Raw genomic sequence first — 16494 nt, forward strand, 5'->3', positions numbered from 1 at the left:
ATAACCAGAATAAAAAAAATAAAACAGCATGTTTGTTCTAGTTTAGACATGGATCATAATATGAAAAGTTTCAAATTCTTACTTCACATTCTGAACATATCCTTCCGATGAATTTTTCTTTGCATTCGCATTGGCCTGTGACATTGTCACATTGTCTTGATACTGAACCAATCGGATCACATTCGCAAGCCTTACAGTTGAAATGAGAAGGTTCTCCATAATGTTCAGGTTTACATTTCTCACATTTCCAACCTAAAAGAAAAAGAGTATACACTATGCTTGAATGATAGGAATATGAATAAACACACTTCTAAGTACTGAATTTCATTACAAAAAATTAAGCAATTATAGACAGACAGATTTATAACTGGAATATGTACAATGTATTTAAGATTATCCTAAATACATTGCACAGAAGGACTTTCAGAAAAAAATATATTTATTTTCCAATGTAATCTCCTTTAGCTCCATACACTTTTCCCATCGACGTTCAATAAGTTCGATACCATTTTTATAATGAGAATCGTCAAGATCCTCAAAATAGTCATTAACTGCTGACATCATTGTTGGAAAATCTTTGAACATCGAGCCATTTTTCTGTCTGGACACATAAAATAATCAGAGGGGACTAAATCTAGCAATTAGAGTGTGAGGTGCAAATTTAAATCTATCCAATAATTTTGGCCACTGCAAAATCGGCTTTGTGAGCTGGTGCATTGTCTGGATGAAACAACACTTTCTTCTCATTCAAATGCGGCTGTTTTTGCTCGATTTCTTCGCTCAAACGTTGCAATAAGTTTGCATAATACTCGCCGTTGATAGTATATCCTTTTTCAAGATAGTCAATGAGAATTATCCCACGCTTATCCAAAAAACTGAAGTGATGGACCCAAGTTTCATTCAAGATTATGAAACGACGCAAAATTCGGCTTTTTTTCTGTGAAACATTACCAAACACTGCCTAGAAACATCGCTACGATGCTGTTTTTGTTCCATTGTGAAATGCCAACTATGTCCGATAGCTCGCGCACTTTCAGTCTACGATCATCTAGTATCGCCATTGTGGATTTTATTCAACATTTCGTCGTCACTTCATTTGGTCTGCCATGCTGGTATTCGCAGGTCATTCGGTCTCGTTTAAAATCTGCAATATTTTACTTTTGATAACGAAGGAGCAGTCTCAGCCAGAGTAGAATCTAATTCAAATTCTATATTAGTTGGGCTAATAACTTTAATATAAAAGTATTGTACTCGTATTATATAACGAAGACCAATTTTTTCATGTCTACAACTTCACTAAAAACGTTTACTATTGATGGCTGCCAAACAAATACGAAACAACGTGGCGTTTTCAAACTTGAAGCATATGCTGTATAGATTGTGTACTTTTTAATACAGTGGTATTTTACAAGCAATTATCGCCATCTCTAGGTCAGGATAAGTACTTCTGGGACTATCCTCATATATACAATTATATTTAATTTGGTGCATTACCTTCTGTATTTCCCCGGCAACTGAGGCATTGTCCAGTTTTACGATCACATGGTCCGCCGTTACAATCACATGGTTGACAGCTATTTCCAATTTCCATGGGATTTCCATAATAACCATCATCACATCTAAAATATAACAATAAATAAGGTACAAACTTGTTCAAACTAGTTTTCTATAGGGATTTATTTATAAATAAGTTGGTTGAAACAACCTACCAAGATTGAAAATGAAGCAAAAAAAATACCAATAGTTCAACCCAATGAAAGAATTATCTGATGGTAGTTTTTTGGGAACATGTTTGTGTTTGTTATGAAGCTAATATAATAGCGTTCCTTTAATTATTTTTGGCTTTCATCAATCTTTCATAACATTTAAAGAGCTTTAATCTTTGATGACTAAGATAGGATAACCTACAAATTTTTATATTTATCCAGGTTTAATTCATTAATTAGATCGTCATGTTGTGGTAGTGATTACTTTTGAATGTTTCTTCTTGTTAGTATTTTCATTTAAACTATGACAAGTTCTAAAAATATCTCTCTAGTTTCGGTGTTCAATTTTGGTTAAGAAAATGTGGACGAAATCTTGAGTTTGGAGTCAAAGGGTTTTCCTACATCAGTCTGCTAAGGTAACTTCTGAAAACTTTGTTCATTAAAGGTAGACTGCACGAGAGGAGTGAGATGTAATGTAGAAAATTGAACGAGATCTACGATCTAGTAAGAAAAAGGCGTCTATAATTTTTATGATGCACCAAATTTTTCTTGTACCATAAATATTTTGTTATCTAGTAAAACTTGGATGTTAAATGACTAGTTATACTGGAGCTCCTAAATATCTCTCTTTTTTTGAGATACGCCAACGTATATTTCGACTAAACCTGCTCGCATTCAATTTTCGTTAAAAAATGCGATGAAAGAACGTTCCATTACTTACATTTCACAGTGATCTCCTGTATATCCCTTCGGACACTGAGTACAGACGTAATTGCCCTCATCTTCCTCCCTCTCGACAAAGTAGTCAAGTTGACAGCTGGGACTGAAGTTGTTCTCGTCGTTCTCCAAAGGACAAGCACACTTTTTGCAGTCATCGGAAGTGCCTCGAATTGGATTCCCGTAGAAACCAGGGGCGCAACGTTCACACTTTTCACCCTGCATTATAATTTTGAATAATTTATATCGTTAATTAAATCAAGTAGTGGAAAAACTCGCTTCATGCATTAAATAGCACTTTTAAATAATCAGAAAGTATTTCTGGGGATAAAGTGGAGGAGTTTGAACAAAACTGCCTATAAAACAACTTTAACGTATTGTTGACCTTTTAATCTATTTTCTAAATAGTGAGATGTCTGTCCTACAGCGTCACAACCATTACAAGATACTTGTTATATAATTTACTTCTTTAATTTTAGTTTAGTAAAATATTTCGATAATGTATTATGTCCTTTATGACATATACTAATATCCTATTTAACCATATAATTCGATAGTAGGTATATAAGGAAAGTCCTTATATATGGTAGGGGAAAATGATTTATGTTTACATAGGTCAAACATCTCAGTATTTAGAAAATAGAATATAATATTAAAACTATAAAAAATAACATTTTGCATTACCAAGAGTTATAAATAAATAAATTCAATTATAAAAATTAAATAATTCTTGAAATGGCTTTAATGCAACTACGAATAATTTACTTGATAGCTTGCTGCTATATTTTTTGAAATGTAACAACTAAGAAAAAACGACTTTTTATGGTTAAAACTGATTTTTATTTTCATATTTTTGTAGTATGCGATCAATTGATTAATATAATTATGCAATTTGTCATGTCAAATCATATTTTAATGAAGACTGAAATAAGTCGAAACGTTAAAATTTTTACCCCTTTAAAAACAAATTTTCAATCAAAAGTGACCTAAAATCAAGACAAGAAACAATTATTTAATACAATAGCGTCTTAAACATTTGATATATTTGAAAAATAATCAATAAACTTTGAAGTTGATTGTATAAAAAAAGACTTTTGGTGTCCCAAAACCAGTATAGGCATAATTGATGTTTTATTATGGAATAGGTAAAGTATTTCAAATAATGGAAAAGTTTGATGTAAGAAATGATGTTTGATAGAGTACCATGGTGTTGTGTTGACATGAGCATTCTCCTGTATCTGGATTGCAGGTGGAAGAGTGTCCGTTACAGTCGCATTTGACACAAAAGCTTTGCTCTGTATTAACAGAAGTATTCGTTTGAATACGAACATAACCGAAGGAACATGATTCGCAAGATAACCCAGTGTAACCTAAAACATATCATAAATCAGTGTGAATATTAAATAAATATAGAAATGATTAAAAACACATTTCGAATTTTTCGTTTATCAAAAGTAGTTATAAAGTTCATGATGTAAGATATATAATTCTACTTTTTGTAATAATATACGTATCTTAAAGTAAAATCTATTTCTGATTTATTTTCTATCTACATGTACTAAGTTCTGAAAGTTTTATATGAAGCAACAAGATAATTTGATGCAGTCTAGAGACTTTCTAGCTTTCTAACATTGATACTAGTCCAAATTGAATAAACTTATTAGACAACTCACCAGACGGACAAGAACATCTTTCTACACTGCTATACCCATATTCATCTTCACCAATATCCAATGTGGCTTCTTCCAACAACGCTTCAATTTGATCAGTGTGAAATGTAGATCTTAATAATATATTCGTTACGTTCACAAGAATGCTCAGAAACTCAAATCTAGTAACACTTCTGCCATGATAAATGTTGCTGTTTACTTTTGTGATATCCGATATGTTATTAGGGATATGGTACCAGTTCAATTCGTTGAGTTTGATTTGAGATGCCAATTTAGACGATGTGTGAATTTCATCACCACATCCTATTTTTAAACCATTGCTTCCTACAAAACCCAAAAATTGTAACGATTATATTTATCATGTAGTAAGTTTAGTTGGAATGCAATCAAATAGAGTCAAAGACAAGTGACAAAGTTTTTCGAGCTCGGATTGACGATTCGAAACCTGATGAAACGATAGATTCAGTGCTATACTATCAACAGTTGACTAGATTACGGGAATTGTGTTCCACCAAGACATTCACATCTTTCATGATCGGCCAAAAATTCATAGAACCTGGTGAGGAAGTTTTAATACATCCACATTATGGATATTGCACCATCTTTTATATTTTACAATCTTTCTTGATGGAGAAACTTTGAGAATAAAGGAGATATCGAAAAATATCAAGGATAATAATCTGGAAATAGACAGAGATCTCAGATATCTGGGTGTACAGCTTATCAAGGATGGAAACGGAAAAACAGAGATCAGAACAATAATTAAGTCGGCAAATAAGGTATACTATGCCCTTGTTCACTATTTTTATCTAGAAACGTAGATATAAACAATGAAGTCGGAATATACAACGGCAATAATAACCTACGGTTGTGAAATCTGGGTCTTAGCACAACAAATAGTCGATTATATAATACAAGGTCATATAATGCAAATGGATGAACAGAGAAAATACCTGAATCCAATTTTCAGGGGCGTATGTCAATTGGAAGATGTCGGAAAACGTAGTAGAAGACGCGATCAGTCTTACAATTGGAAGGAATTCTAGACAGGACCAACTGCGAAGAAAACTTAGGGAGGAAGAAGGATAATAATAGAACTGACCTACTTGAATAACATCAATATTCAGTACAGAAAAGAAAAACCATTATTCAAAAATTAAGTGAGAATGGGAAAATAATTTTTATAAGAAAAAAATATCTAGATATCTTCACATTTAATCGGTATCATCTATTTTTAGTGACGTTATCAAGGAAAGTAACAGTACTTTTATTACCGTTTCTAATAATAATGAGATGCTGTTGTATTTAACGAAAGGGTAAAAAAAAGGTCTGTTATACGGACATATTCTTTGCATATCGAAAAATACTGTTACTCCTTTGATTTCTCTTTTTATTGTACTCACCCATCATGACAATATTGGGTCCTTTGATAGGTTCACCGCTGGTATCTCCCCTCATAACTACCCACTGCATTTTAAATAAGAAATTGGAATTATATGCTTCTAATTTGTTGCCTAAATATTGTTCGGGTGCTAACCAGTAAAAAGATTTCGTTCCGCCACCGCTGCTTCCCGAAAAATCTCCGTAGTTGCCGAGAGAAAACACATTTTGACCATTCCAGTTCGGTTTCACCACTTTTGACACTCTTAAGTCGGTTATTCGCCAGTCTTTCAAGGAGCGGATCTAAAAATTCAAATGAAGCCCTTGAGTTTCGAAAAATTGAATAACCCTAAAGAAATGGAATACAAATTTTTATTCCTCATAGAAGTTAACGAATTTGAATACTAGAAAAACATAGGAGTCATGAGTAATTGGTTTAAGATTTATTATATAATTATTTTTAGAGAACAAATTGAACCTCAATATGAATATCTAATTGCCTCTGCACTACGACTATTATTATTTTAAATAATTTTGAAACCGTTAATATCAAAAACGGAGTATTCTTTGTCTTTTTATCATATTTTATAGTTAGATAATGATAAAATGACAAATGAAGTGGCTATCTGGCTAAGTTCTACGCCTCTGTGTATTTACCTTAAACTTGTTAATTTAAGCATTCCCTTTAATCATTTTAATCAAATATTTAAACTCTTCTGCCTCAAAACTACTGTGTGAATTAAAATTATACAGTTTATTCGTAAACATGAAGCGAACAAAGAGTGAGTGAGGAAAATCCATTGTAACCGAGGAAAATCTAATTGCGAGTTTTCACGGACAGAAGACCAACAAAAGGCGTCATACGATGGATTTTCTTTGTCGAAGTAATGGACTGAAATAAATTAGGAGATAAAAGAATACCCCTTTTAAAGTTACAATGGCATTTTGTATGAATTTAAGCAATACATTTTCCGATTAAGTTGTAGTTTTCGTTATATAAGATGTTGAATTTCAATTAAATTAATTGTTATTTCACGGAAAAAAAATTGAAAAGAGACTTTAATTCATTGAAACAGATATGGATAATAACTGGGATACAAATGCTATTCAATCATTATCAGATATTTATCTCTAGCTCGATAGTATATCTTGAAAACAATACATCGAGAGTATTAGTTACCCAACGTCAGTAAACGTATCATTGACACATAATAGAATAGTAGATTGTTTAGAAAATCGTGAAAAAATATTTAGTGCACTAGCACGCAACTCTGGATTTCATTATTCTGTTTCTAAAATACGCAGATTTCTCCCAAAGACGCTAGTTTTCTGGCTTTTTTGTTTCACTTCCCAATTTATTAACAATACTCCTTTGGAGTTCGTGATCCTTTTGCTGAAATGGACAGGACATTCGCAGATATGCTCTGTTGTATCAGTGGCTTACTCCCAGATATGCAGTTGTCGTCCTGTACCACATAATTGTATCCTATTCAAGTAAACAGAGGGTAAATGTAATTAACTTTTAAAGAGTAACCAATTCTTCATATATTTATTTATTACAAAAGTGAGATGCACTACAGCTTATTTTTCTATATAATCATCTTATGTATGCATATTGGTTATATCTATGACCAATTTTGCACAAGTGGGTTGTGACGGTTTGCTTAAGCTCTATATGAATTTAGAAGCGCCGCCCTCCATGTTACTCCTTCAGTTTAAGGGAAAGATGCAAATTAGTCGGTGCTAGGCCGTATCTGTTTGGTCGGTGTTCGAATATGTCCCATTGAAATTACTGAAGGATCATTGGGTTACACGAGCGCTGTAGGGATAGCAATCGTGTTATTCCAGGCCCATCTGTTTGGTTCCAAAAAACAGTTGCCATAATATTACGATGGTTGAAAGTTCGTTTGAATTTTTTGGGTCTCGCTGGAGAAATGTGCATCCATTATTGTGATTGTCGCTTCTTTTCGGGAGTATCATCCCCTGTCACAATGGATTCCAAAAAAGTTTCTCCATCAGTATTGTAACGGTTAAGAAACTCCAAAGCTGCACCGATTCAGAAAGTTTTGTGGTTGTCAGTGAACATCGTTGGTGCAAACTGTAACGATAGAGTACTTGAATGAAATCTCAAAAAATGCATCACATCACTTTCAAGTTTCCCTAACCGCTTGGTCAACTCATTGAACAATGTCGTCTATAGCGACAGACTTGCTTCCATAAACCCCTTCATCAGGAACGTCAGTTCGACCATCTTTAAATTTTCGGCACCACTCATAAAGGTATCTCCATATCCTTGACTCATTCTTCGATGAATTTAGGCTGCCCTGTTCCCTTTATTACAGCTCGCAATGCACCCTTGGTGGGAGAATCAATAGCGACTGCCATATTTATGTGATTGCAACTCAATGGGAAATGGCCTGTTGAAATCGCCAGTGATAGAGCGTTTAGGTGCAGTCACTCGCGTGTCACCAATCACCTGCTGCATTCCTGGACAACACACTGTGCGGTTGGAGGTTGTAAAAAAACAATCCTAGTAGTTATAATGTTGTTTGTTGAGCCTTGCAGTTTTCGAACTTACATATTTTTAGGCATAAAAATTGCTTATTGGTATAAAAATTTATCATAACATCTATGACTGTTGGTAAATCGTTGATAACTATTCGATATTAACAACTAATATCTATGAACCAATCAAAATCTATGAAAAATTAAGGCATGAAACTAAAATAATAAAAATAAAAGGTTTTTGTATGTTGGATTTTGAAATTTCACTGAAAAGGAATCTCCGGATATTCTTATGAAAATCTTGTACTACTTGACCTGAAATTATCATAGAAACCTGGTAACACCAGTGCTGCTAATTCTTTAAATATTCAAATTCTATTACCGTCTGTTTCTTCAGTAAAGCTGATTCACATAAAGTTGTTACTTGAGAACAGTAGCAAGGCAGGCAACCTCCTTCAACATCACTTCTTAACCCAAAATAACCAACTTTGCATCTGTCACAATATTTACCTTCTACATGCTCCTAAAAGAAAAGTATCAATACAATATACAGTAATCGAAAAAATATGAAAATTACCTTACACACACAACCTACTTCACAATTATCTATAGTATTGACTCCTTTAATATCACAAGGACAAGGCTGACAGTCGGGGAATCCCGTATAACCTACTGCACAGGCTACGCATCTTTCTCCGGTGTACCCATCTCTACACTGACAAGCTCCCGCTTGCTCTCCATATTGTATACAAGTACTTCCTGATCCAGCGGGATCACAATCACACTGTACACAAGGTGTTTCCGCATCTGGAAGAGTGTTTGCTGGTCGATAATAGCCAGGAAGGCATTTTTCGCAGTTTATTCCTGTTGTGAAATCCTAACAAAAAATTTACGTTATGATATTTATTTGGTGTTATTGGTTTTTATTAACTGAGACAAGAAAATTGAAATTTGTAGAAATTATTTTACTGCGATTTTTCGAAACCTCAAACCAACCGAAAATACTTCCATCGAGAATTTTCCAATTTAAAATGGAGAGTATAATATATTATATTCTTCAAACAATAGTACATTAACAATAATATAATGTCTTCGTGAAAATTGATAGTAAATTCTGCCCACATTATCCAAATTGCCTTTTCATCTTGAAAAATTGCATTTCTCTTAAAAATACAGGTTCCGCATCGTTTTAATAAGCTTGACTTGTAAACATGAATTATATGAACGAGTGCAGCACTAATTTTAATAAAATTGGAATAAAATACAAATCAGTTGTAAATGACATTTTTCATTCTATACATCATAATAATAATGAGTAGTACGTTTATGGAAATATGAAATGGTTAACTTAAGATAATGTATTAGTCGTGTTAGTACAGACATACCTCGTGAAAAGACATTTAACATTGAGTCTTCTCAAGTTAAGGTAAGTATATTTGACATATGTTTCTAATAAAGAAAAAGCAAATATACTATACAAATTATGAATATTTATTCCTCAATTCTAATATTGTAGAAGCCTCCCAGTTTTCTTCTTCATCTCATGCCATCTTCTCATTGAAGGTTGGCGTGCACGTTTTTAAATGCGTCTCTGTCCCTCGCAACATGAAGCAATTCTCCGAGGCTGAGATTTGTCCATTCTCTTATGTTGTGGAGCCAGGATTTCTTTTTTCTGCCGATGCCTTTCTTTTCCTCTACTCTGCCCTGTATTATGTTCTGTAGCAATAGGTATTTGTCGTTGCGTAAGATGTGTCCAGCTTTCTTTTGCGACCAATGCGTCTTAGTACTTCTTCGTTGGTGATTCTGTCAGTCCAAGGTATCTTCAGGAAGCGTCTATAGAGCCACATCTCAAATACCTCAAGTTTTTTTATCATTTGAGCTTTCAAGGTCCGTACAACAGTACTGACCACACATAACATTCCATGAATCCTTTTCTGATGTGGAGGTTTACATTTCTGTTTAATAATTGTCAACAGCTTTCTTTTGCGACCAATGCGTGTTAGTACTTCGTCGTTGGTGATTCTGTCAATCCAGGGTATCTTCAGGATGCGTCTATAGAGTCACATCTCAAGTTTTTTGATCATTTGAGTTTTCAAGCTTCAAGTTTCCATTCCGTACAGGAGTACTGACCGCACATAACATTCCATGGATCCTATTCTGACGTCCTAGTTTTAAAAAATTGTTTTTACTTTTTCGATTATTGGAATCATCTAAAGCAGTTTTTCTCAACTTGATTTACTCTAAGGACAGGTAAAATATTTCGGATCAGTAACTTTAATCATTCGACCCATTGGCACAACTTTTCACAAATGTAAATCATAGATACAATTTAACTCAAACTTCAAGAAAACTCCGACAGGAATGATATACTTATTTTTTTATGTTAGCAAAAACAACAATGCATCGAAATGTGAAGAGCGTAATTAAATACAAAACTAATGAAATTGTTGCTGACTAAAATGGCAATACCTGTAAATGTAGTACACAAATAAGTTGAAGGGAAAGGCAATAACATCTTCGACCCCTTTACAAGACGATTGGGGTAGTCTGTTGCAGTCTTTATCCAGAATTGATATATAAATTTCTTATTTCTTAGACTTTCTTCTTTTGATATGTTTATGTTTCTAAATGTTCTTGATTTTAGGTCTCTTCTGTTTCAAAATTAGTTTTTTAAATAATTTTTAAAAGAAACAAATTGAAATGTGACTAAGTCCTAGATCTGAGGCTAGTTCAATAAGTTTTGTTTCTACGACTGTCGTAATTGTAATAATTATCAATAAATGGATTGATTATCCACAGATTACTTGAACGCACATCTTCTTCTGGTATAATAATGATAAAAAGCTTCATCCCATAGTATAATTGGACAGAAGCATAGTTTTTATTTTATCTGCAGCAGATTCACCCAACACTTCACAAAACACGTTTATCACACACAGATTGTCAAGGTCTTTAGCAACTTATTAAGTACGATTTTTTAGATTTGGCAAACCGCACATCAACTAAATACGATGCTCTACAAGCAACCCATTCAGGTTTTGGATAATTTTCGTTGGATTTAGGTCAGAGGATAAAACCATACTGCCTTACAAAGCTTTTTACTGATCTCTAAAGGTATGTCAAAGGCCTCTCTACTCCTTTCTTTTCATGAATTAAGCGATGCCATTTAATATAACCCCTTTTCAACATCAAAACCTGGTTTAATAGATACTTACTGTACAATTATCACATACTCCTCCCCCTTGATATGTTCCATGAGCATCCATGCTCAATCCAGCTCTATCGACCTCTTCTTCATAATGACAACTTGAACTATGACCATGGCAGTTGCATGCTAAACATTGTCTAGCATCTCTTGCGGAACCTGGACCCCACTGATGTTGATTATACATTGGACAACATCTGTCACAGTTCGGTCCACATGTATGGTGGCTACATTCACATTCTGGATGCTAAAAAATTAAAGGCTTATTTGAATTGTGTCACTATTCATTTGATTCTAAAATGTAAATCACTGTAATTTTTGTGTAATTGTGTAATTTTTTTATTATATTTCCATATTCTGTCACTGCTGTTGATTAAAAATTGTTTCTATTATAAATACCTAATTATATCGATGTTCTAAATATAGTACGCGATTCGTTCCCTTTGAAAAAGTGCATCGTACGCCTTGGCGTGTGTGAGGACATTTTTCTTTTGTTTTAAGTATCTCGATAAATTAATAGTTTGTGAAAATTCAGGTAAGTCCTTATGTCGGTCGACAGAAGACAAAAAGACCGAAAAAGGATCCCGTTGAAGAGACAGACATACCATAAAAGTCGATAGCAGCGCCAATATCTTTCTGAGAATTGTAGTCTTGCCATCTTTATTTGGTATTATTCGATAGCTATCGTGTGGGAAAGCCATCAATCTAAGGGTTTGTAACATCGATGACCAGAACTGCCGGGTTGTCCTTACTTGATAAACATGAGAAAGGTAAACAGGGATTTATTTATGTATATTTTTTCGATTGTTTCTTGTATTCATATTAAAAACAATGTTACTGTTACTGATTTAGGCAAACGAAGAAAGTTGTTATTCTATTTCTCTCTATAGATATGGTCTGATCAAATTTGACTCGGACTGGTAGATTTAATGTACGTGTTACGTGAGGTTATTTGTCGTGAATGACAGGATTCGGATATTTCACATTTTGGTGAGTGATTTTTTGGTCAAACACGAAACGAGAGTCATCGCTCAGCCACCATTTTCGCAATATTTGATTTCCGATGACTTTTTCTTTTTTCGAAACTTAAAAATTTGCCTCGGGGAACCTATATCTAGTCTATTGGCGTCATGATGAGTAATTAGCTTAAGATATAGTCTATTTTTAGGTACGAGAGAGTAATAAAACCTTAACCGGAAACTTTGGATTTGTAAGAAGTATCTCTATTTGTCTCTGGTGAGTTTTTGTATCCAAATTAATATTTATGCACGTAACGTTGTTTAAAAACCAAAGTTTAAATCCTTATGCCAAATAACTAGTAGGTATGACACAATGTTTTTAACATGCCTTATGGAAAAATGAAACATTTTAGAAAAAACTTTTTTAATTTCAGCTGTTTAAAAGATATAATCAGGTTAATTTGGTGAAAGCATAAGTGTAAGATATTTTCGTTATACTTATATACTCGAGGAATTACTTGAACAAATATTTTAACTGTCTACTAGTAATAAGAAGCAATACGCTTATGGATTACGAACGCTTCATCAGTTTATTACTCTCCCATTCACAAAAATTGACTATAAAGGAGGCGTCTTGAAAATCTTTTGCTCATTGATCTTAAATCCCTTTTTATTCGGGCTAGTAACTCTCGTTTTCTCTATCGCCTCCACCGTGTAATATGCTCAACGTTACGGAATTATTTGACTTTTCGGTATTCTATCTCCCAGTAACACCAGCGATCCCAAATTTATATCAAACATTAATATGACGCATTGGCTAAAACAGTAACTTCAAATTTCGTTAAATTGCTATGTTAATCTCATTATATAATGTAATTTTTGAGACAAGAGTTTACCATTTTTTAAAAAACTGATAATTATCAATGGCCGTACAAAATAACCAACAATAGTCTCGAACACCAAATTATTTTAATAATTTTTGCAATTAATGAAACAATTACATGCACTTTATGTTCAATCCTATGTTGGCCTATCTTTATCACTTGCAATCACACTATTTTTGTTATACCTAATTTGATAAATATATCAATAGCTGATAATTTTAAAGTATCTTTAATCTATTTTATCTATTATATGCTACAAACAATGCATTTTGCTTCGGTAATTCACAGAAATATTTTTTCTTTGGTTTTAATTTTAATAATACACGTCCACAAAGTCTACATATTCATGTTATGTGCTCTCTATGCTATTTTTCGAAAATGGGCTCTGATGGAAGTAGCAAAAGGGCAGTAGTCTCGATCGCATTATTATTCTGATAATTTTTGCAATTAATGAAACAATAAAGTGCACTTTGTGTTCAAGTCTACGTTGACCTATCTTTATCATTTGCAATCTTACTATTTTTGTAATATCTTAATTGATAAGTGGTTGAATATACTTATTGTTAAAAATTATGCAAATGGGAGCTTTCCCAATAACTTGTTCTTCCCCACTCGCTACCTTCGTCATTAATAATTTTCTTTTTGTATGATTATTTAATAAATAAAGTGAACATTATAAACCAACATTATTTATGCGACCATTCCGAATTAATATCTTAGATAAACTGTTTCATAACGACATCTGATTTTTAGAAAATAAGAATACATTAACATTTACTGAACTCTCATAAAGTAATATTTATTTATTTGAGAATTATAATTTTCCACAATCATTATCATAATTTTTGTGAAAGAATCTGTTTGCTCACTTACCCCAGAAGCGACGTTATGTCTGCAATTTTCGGCGTGACCATTACACACACATTGTCCTCCTATGCTGATGTCTTTAATCGAGTAGAAGAGCTTCTTATCCTTCCAAATGTCTTGAGCCAGCCAACGCGGGATCGGCTCTTGTGTGCCTCGTAATCCAATTAAACGTATACGAACGAAACGTGCTTTAGTAAATTCTGAAAGTTCTGGACTCGTTTCATTCGCACCTGGTCTTCCTTGGATTAAAGAGGTATGTATCTAAAAATTAATAAAGCATGTTTTTTCGACACTTCTAAACTTATTTCAAAACTACCGATAAAGGAAAAATTACTATTATTTGAAAACATGCCTTCCCGAAATTTTAGTTGCCATGCTTGTATTTTTTCTTATAGTTTGTCTGTATCCTTCTATGTTCATGTTATGTTGATCAGAAGTGCTTTAATTCTGAACTCTATAATATTGTTTTTATCTCATAGATTTATAAACTCGAGAAATGATCAAAAAATAAGGTTACAAGCAGCATCTACATATTGTTGAGAAATTTTGTTCCCAGATGCTTCAGTTCGAGTGAAATGGCATGATTTGATTTTTATGAGCAAAAAATCACAATCAAATCCTGGAAGTTTTCATAGAAGTAATAAAGAGAAAACACTCTTTTTAATCAGAGTGATGTCAAAGCCCAGCCATATTCTTCAACTTCACGGTGTGTTTTCGATGGGCTTTACGTGCATTATTCGATGAGCCCGAAGATCACCAAATGAAGTGCAATATCACCAGCAATGCTATTCTGGCAACCAGCACTTTATCGATCGCATTGTTAGGGAGGACGAAAGAAACTTGGCACCATCATTTCAAATATGGAGCGGACACACTCTGGACACTAGTAGGGAAAAAATTTGAGTATATAACCTTTACTGTTAAAGTTATGTAACAATATTCTAGGATTCATACGGTATTATCCTGTTAGAGAATGTTGAATGAAAACATCATCTGTCTGTTGGACTGCTTAAGCAGCACAGGAATTATTTCGTCAGTTGAGAGATATGGACCAAATTTGGTAACCAATGACTATTTTTCTTTTTTGAGATTGAAGGAGAACTTATCCAGCACACATATCGGTCATTTTGACGTTTAGAAATTTAGCATAATTTATTCGAATACTTGCAATGTAGGTATACGAGTACATAATAAATCGAAATACATGATTTGAACGCATTAATCGCTTCTTCACGTGTAGAATGTTGACCTCGAAATTTATTTTTGATCTGCGGAAATAAGAAGAAATCTTTGAGTCCCAAACAGGGATGGTACGGCAAATGACATATCAATTCGATGTTTTGACAAAACGTTTTTGTTTGATTAGTTGTGTAAGAGCTGGCATTGTCATGGTATAGAATGATTCTGCGATTGGTTTCCTTGATTTTTTCTAACACTTGCGATGGCGATATGTCCAGTTATTCCGTGAAAACAGACGTCCATGTGCTTCGAACAACTTTTGTTGCTTTGGCTTGTACAATCGATTGTTGTTCAGTTCTGAGTTCATATACATAGATTCATGATTCGTCACCTGTGACGATTTTATAGAAGTCTCCTAAAACACCGCGATTGATGTTTTGACAGCCAAATGTTCATGTAATATTGAATGCATACGACTGGAACTAATTCTCAAATATGCTCCAATCTCACAGTATGTGACTTAACGGTAGTTTCTGGCATAACAGCCGATTTTGGACGATTTTCAGGTAATTCATCCTGTAGGGAAGTACGACCACGATTGACTTCAGGAAACCAGCGGAACATGGTGGGTCGAGATGGTGCTTCATCATCAAAAGTTGAGGCGAGTGGATCCACGTCGAAAGTCATAGAAAATCATCGCACGAAAATATTCACGAAGATGAATATTTCAAGTATCTGTAAGCAACTCAAATAGCACAGGTATGACAACATGTTCTGAGTACGTTCACTATTAAAAATGTCAAACTTTATGATGGTAATGTCAGATTTGACATATTCACATCAGTGCTGCCATATTTCAAATAAGAATATATCTCTTAAATAGAAGCCCTTGTACGATATAAGTGAAGCTTTTCATTACATATAACACAACTCATTTAGTTTATGATTAAAGAAAAAATAGTTCATTATAAACACATAATAAACTCCTAGATTATATTCTTCAGCCTGTAACCATTCATATTTCGAGAAAAATAGAGATACTTAAGGTACAAATTTTCTAAACTAGTATATTGAAAAAATTGAGTTTTGGCATAACGTTATTTTAATTACAAGTAGCTCCGCCCTGTAAGTAAATAGCTATTTCGAAATTCTGCCTCAGGCCGTAGTCGATCAATCAAATCTCATTATGCTGTATAAACCAGCAACAAAATGGATCACTGTTAACTCCAATAAAAAGATACATCGACACAGAGTCATATCTTAATGCTAAGTCATCTAAATCACTGACAAGAATCAATTATATCGTAATCAGAGAATCAATTTGAGTTCTTCTCTAATTGTAATTGGAGGAATTCCTCTTAGTTACGTAACGTGAAGAAAAGATGTTCTGAAATCGATGGTGCTTCTCAAATTTGATCCTTG

At 33.5% G+C, this 16494-nt stretch overlaps 2 protein-coding genes across 2 annotated transcripts in view; both read right to left on the reverse strand.

The window, feature by feature from the left end:
* LOC130451557 (laminin subunit alpha-2) overlaps positions 1-5661 on the reverse strand; it is a 103497-nt gene extending 97836 nt beyond the window's left edge. Inside the window, exons 1-6 of the mRNA XM_056790647.1 lie at positions 5497-5661; positions 4097-4417; positions 3627-3793; positions 2428-2642; positions 1495-1619; positions 83-252 (exon numbers count right to left, since the gene is read on the reverse strand). Of these exons, the coding sequence (XP_056646625.1) occupies positions 83-252; positions 1495-1619; positions 2428-2642; positions 3627-3793; positions 4097-4417; positions 5497-5566 (1068 nt within the window). The 5' untranslated portion in view covers positions 5567-5661. The remainder of the gene's footprint in view (positions 1-82; positions 253-1494; positions 1620-2427; positions 2643-3626; positions 3794-4096; positions 4418-5496) is intronic.
* A 2823-nt stretch (positions 5662-8484) lies between these two features.
* Positions 8485-16494, reverse strand: part of LOC130450616 (laminin subunit alpha-1-like) — a 70630-nt gene continuing 62620 nt past the window's right edge. Inside the window, exons 3-6 of the mRNA XM_056789104.1 lie at positions 13900-14154; positions 11194-11430; positions 8570-8855; positions 8485-8501 (exon numbers count right to left, since the gene is read on the reverse strand). Of these exons, the coding sequence (XP_056645082.1) occupies positions 8485-8501; positions 8570-8855; positions 11194-11430; positions 13900-14154 (795 nt within the window). The remainder of the gene's footprint in view (positions 8502-8569; positions 8856-11193; positions 11431-13899; positions 14155-16494) is intronic.

The sequence above is a fragment of the Diorhabda sublineata genome, chromosome X (genome assembly GCF_026230105.1).
Source record: "Diorhabda sublineata isolate icDioSubl1.1 chromosome X, icDioSubl1.1, whole genome shotgun sequence".
NCBI classification, from domain to species: Eukaryota; Metazoa; Arthropoda; class Insecta; order Coleoptera; family Chrysomelidae; genus Diorhabda; species Diorhabda sublineata.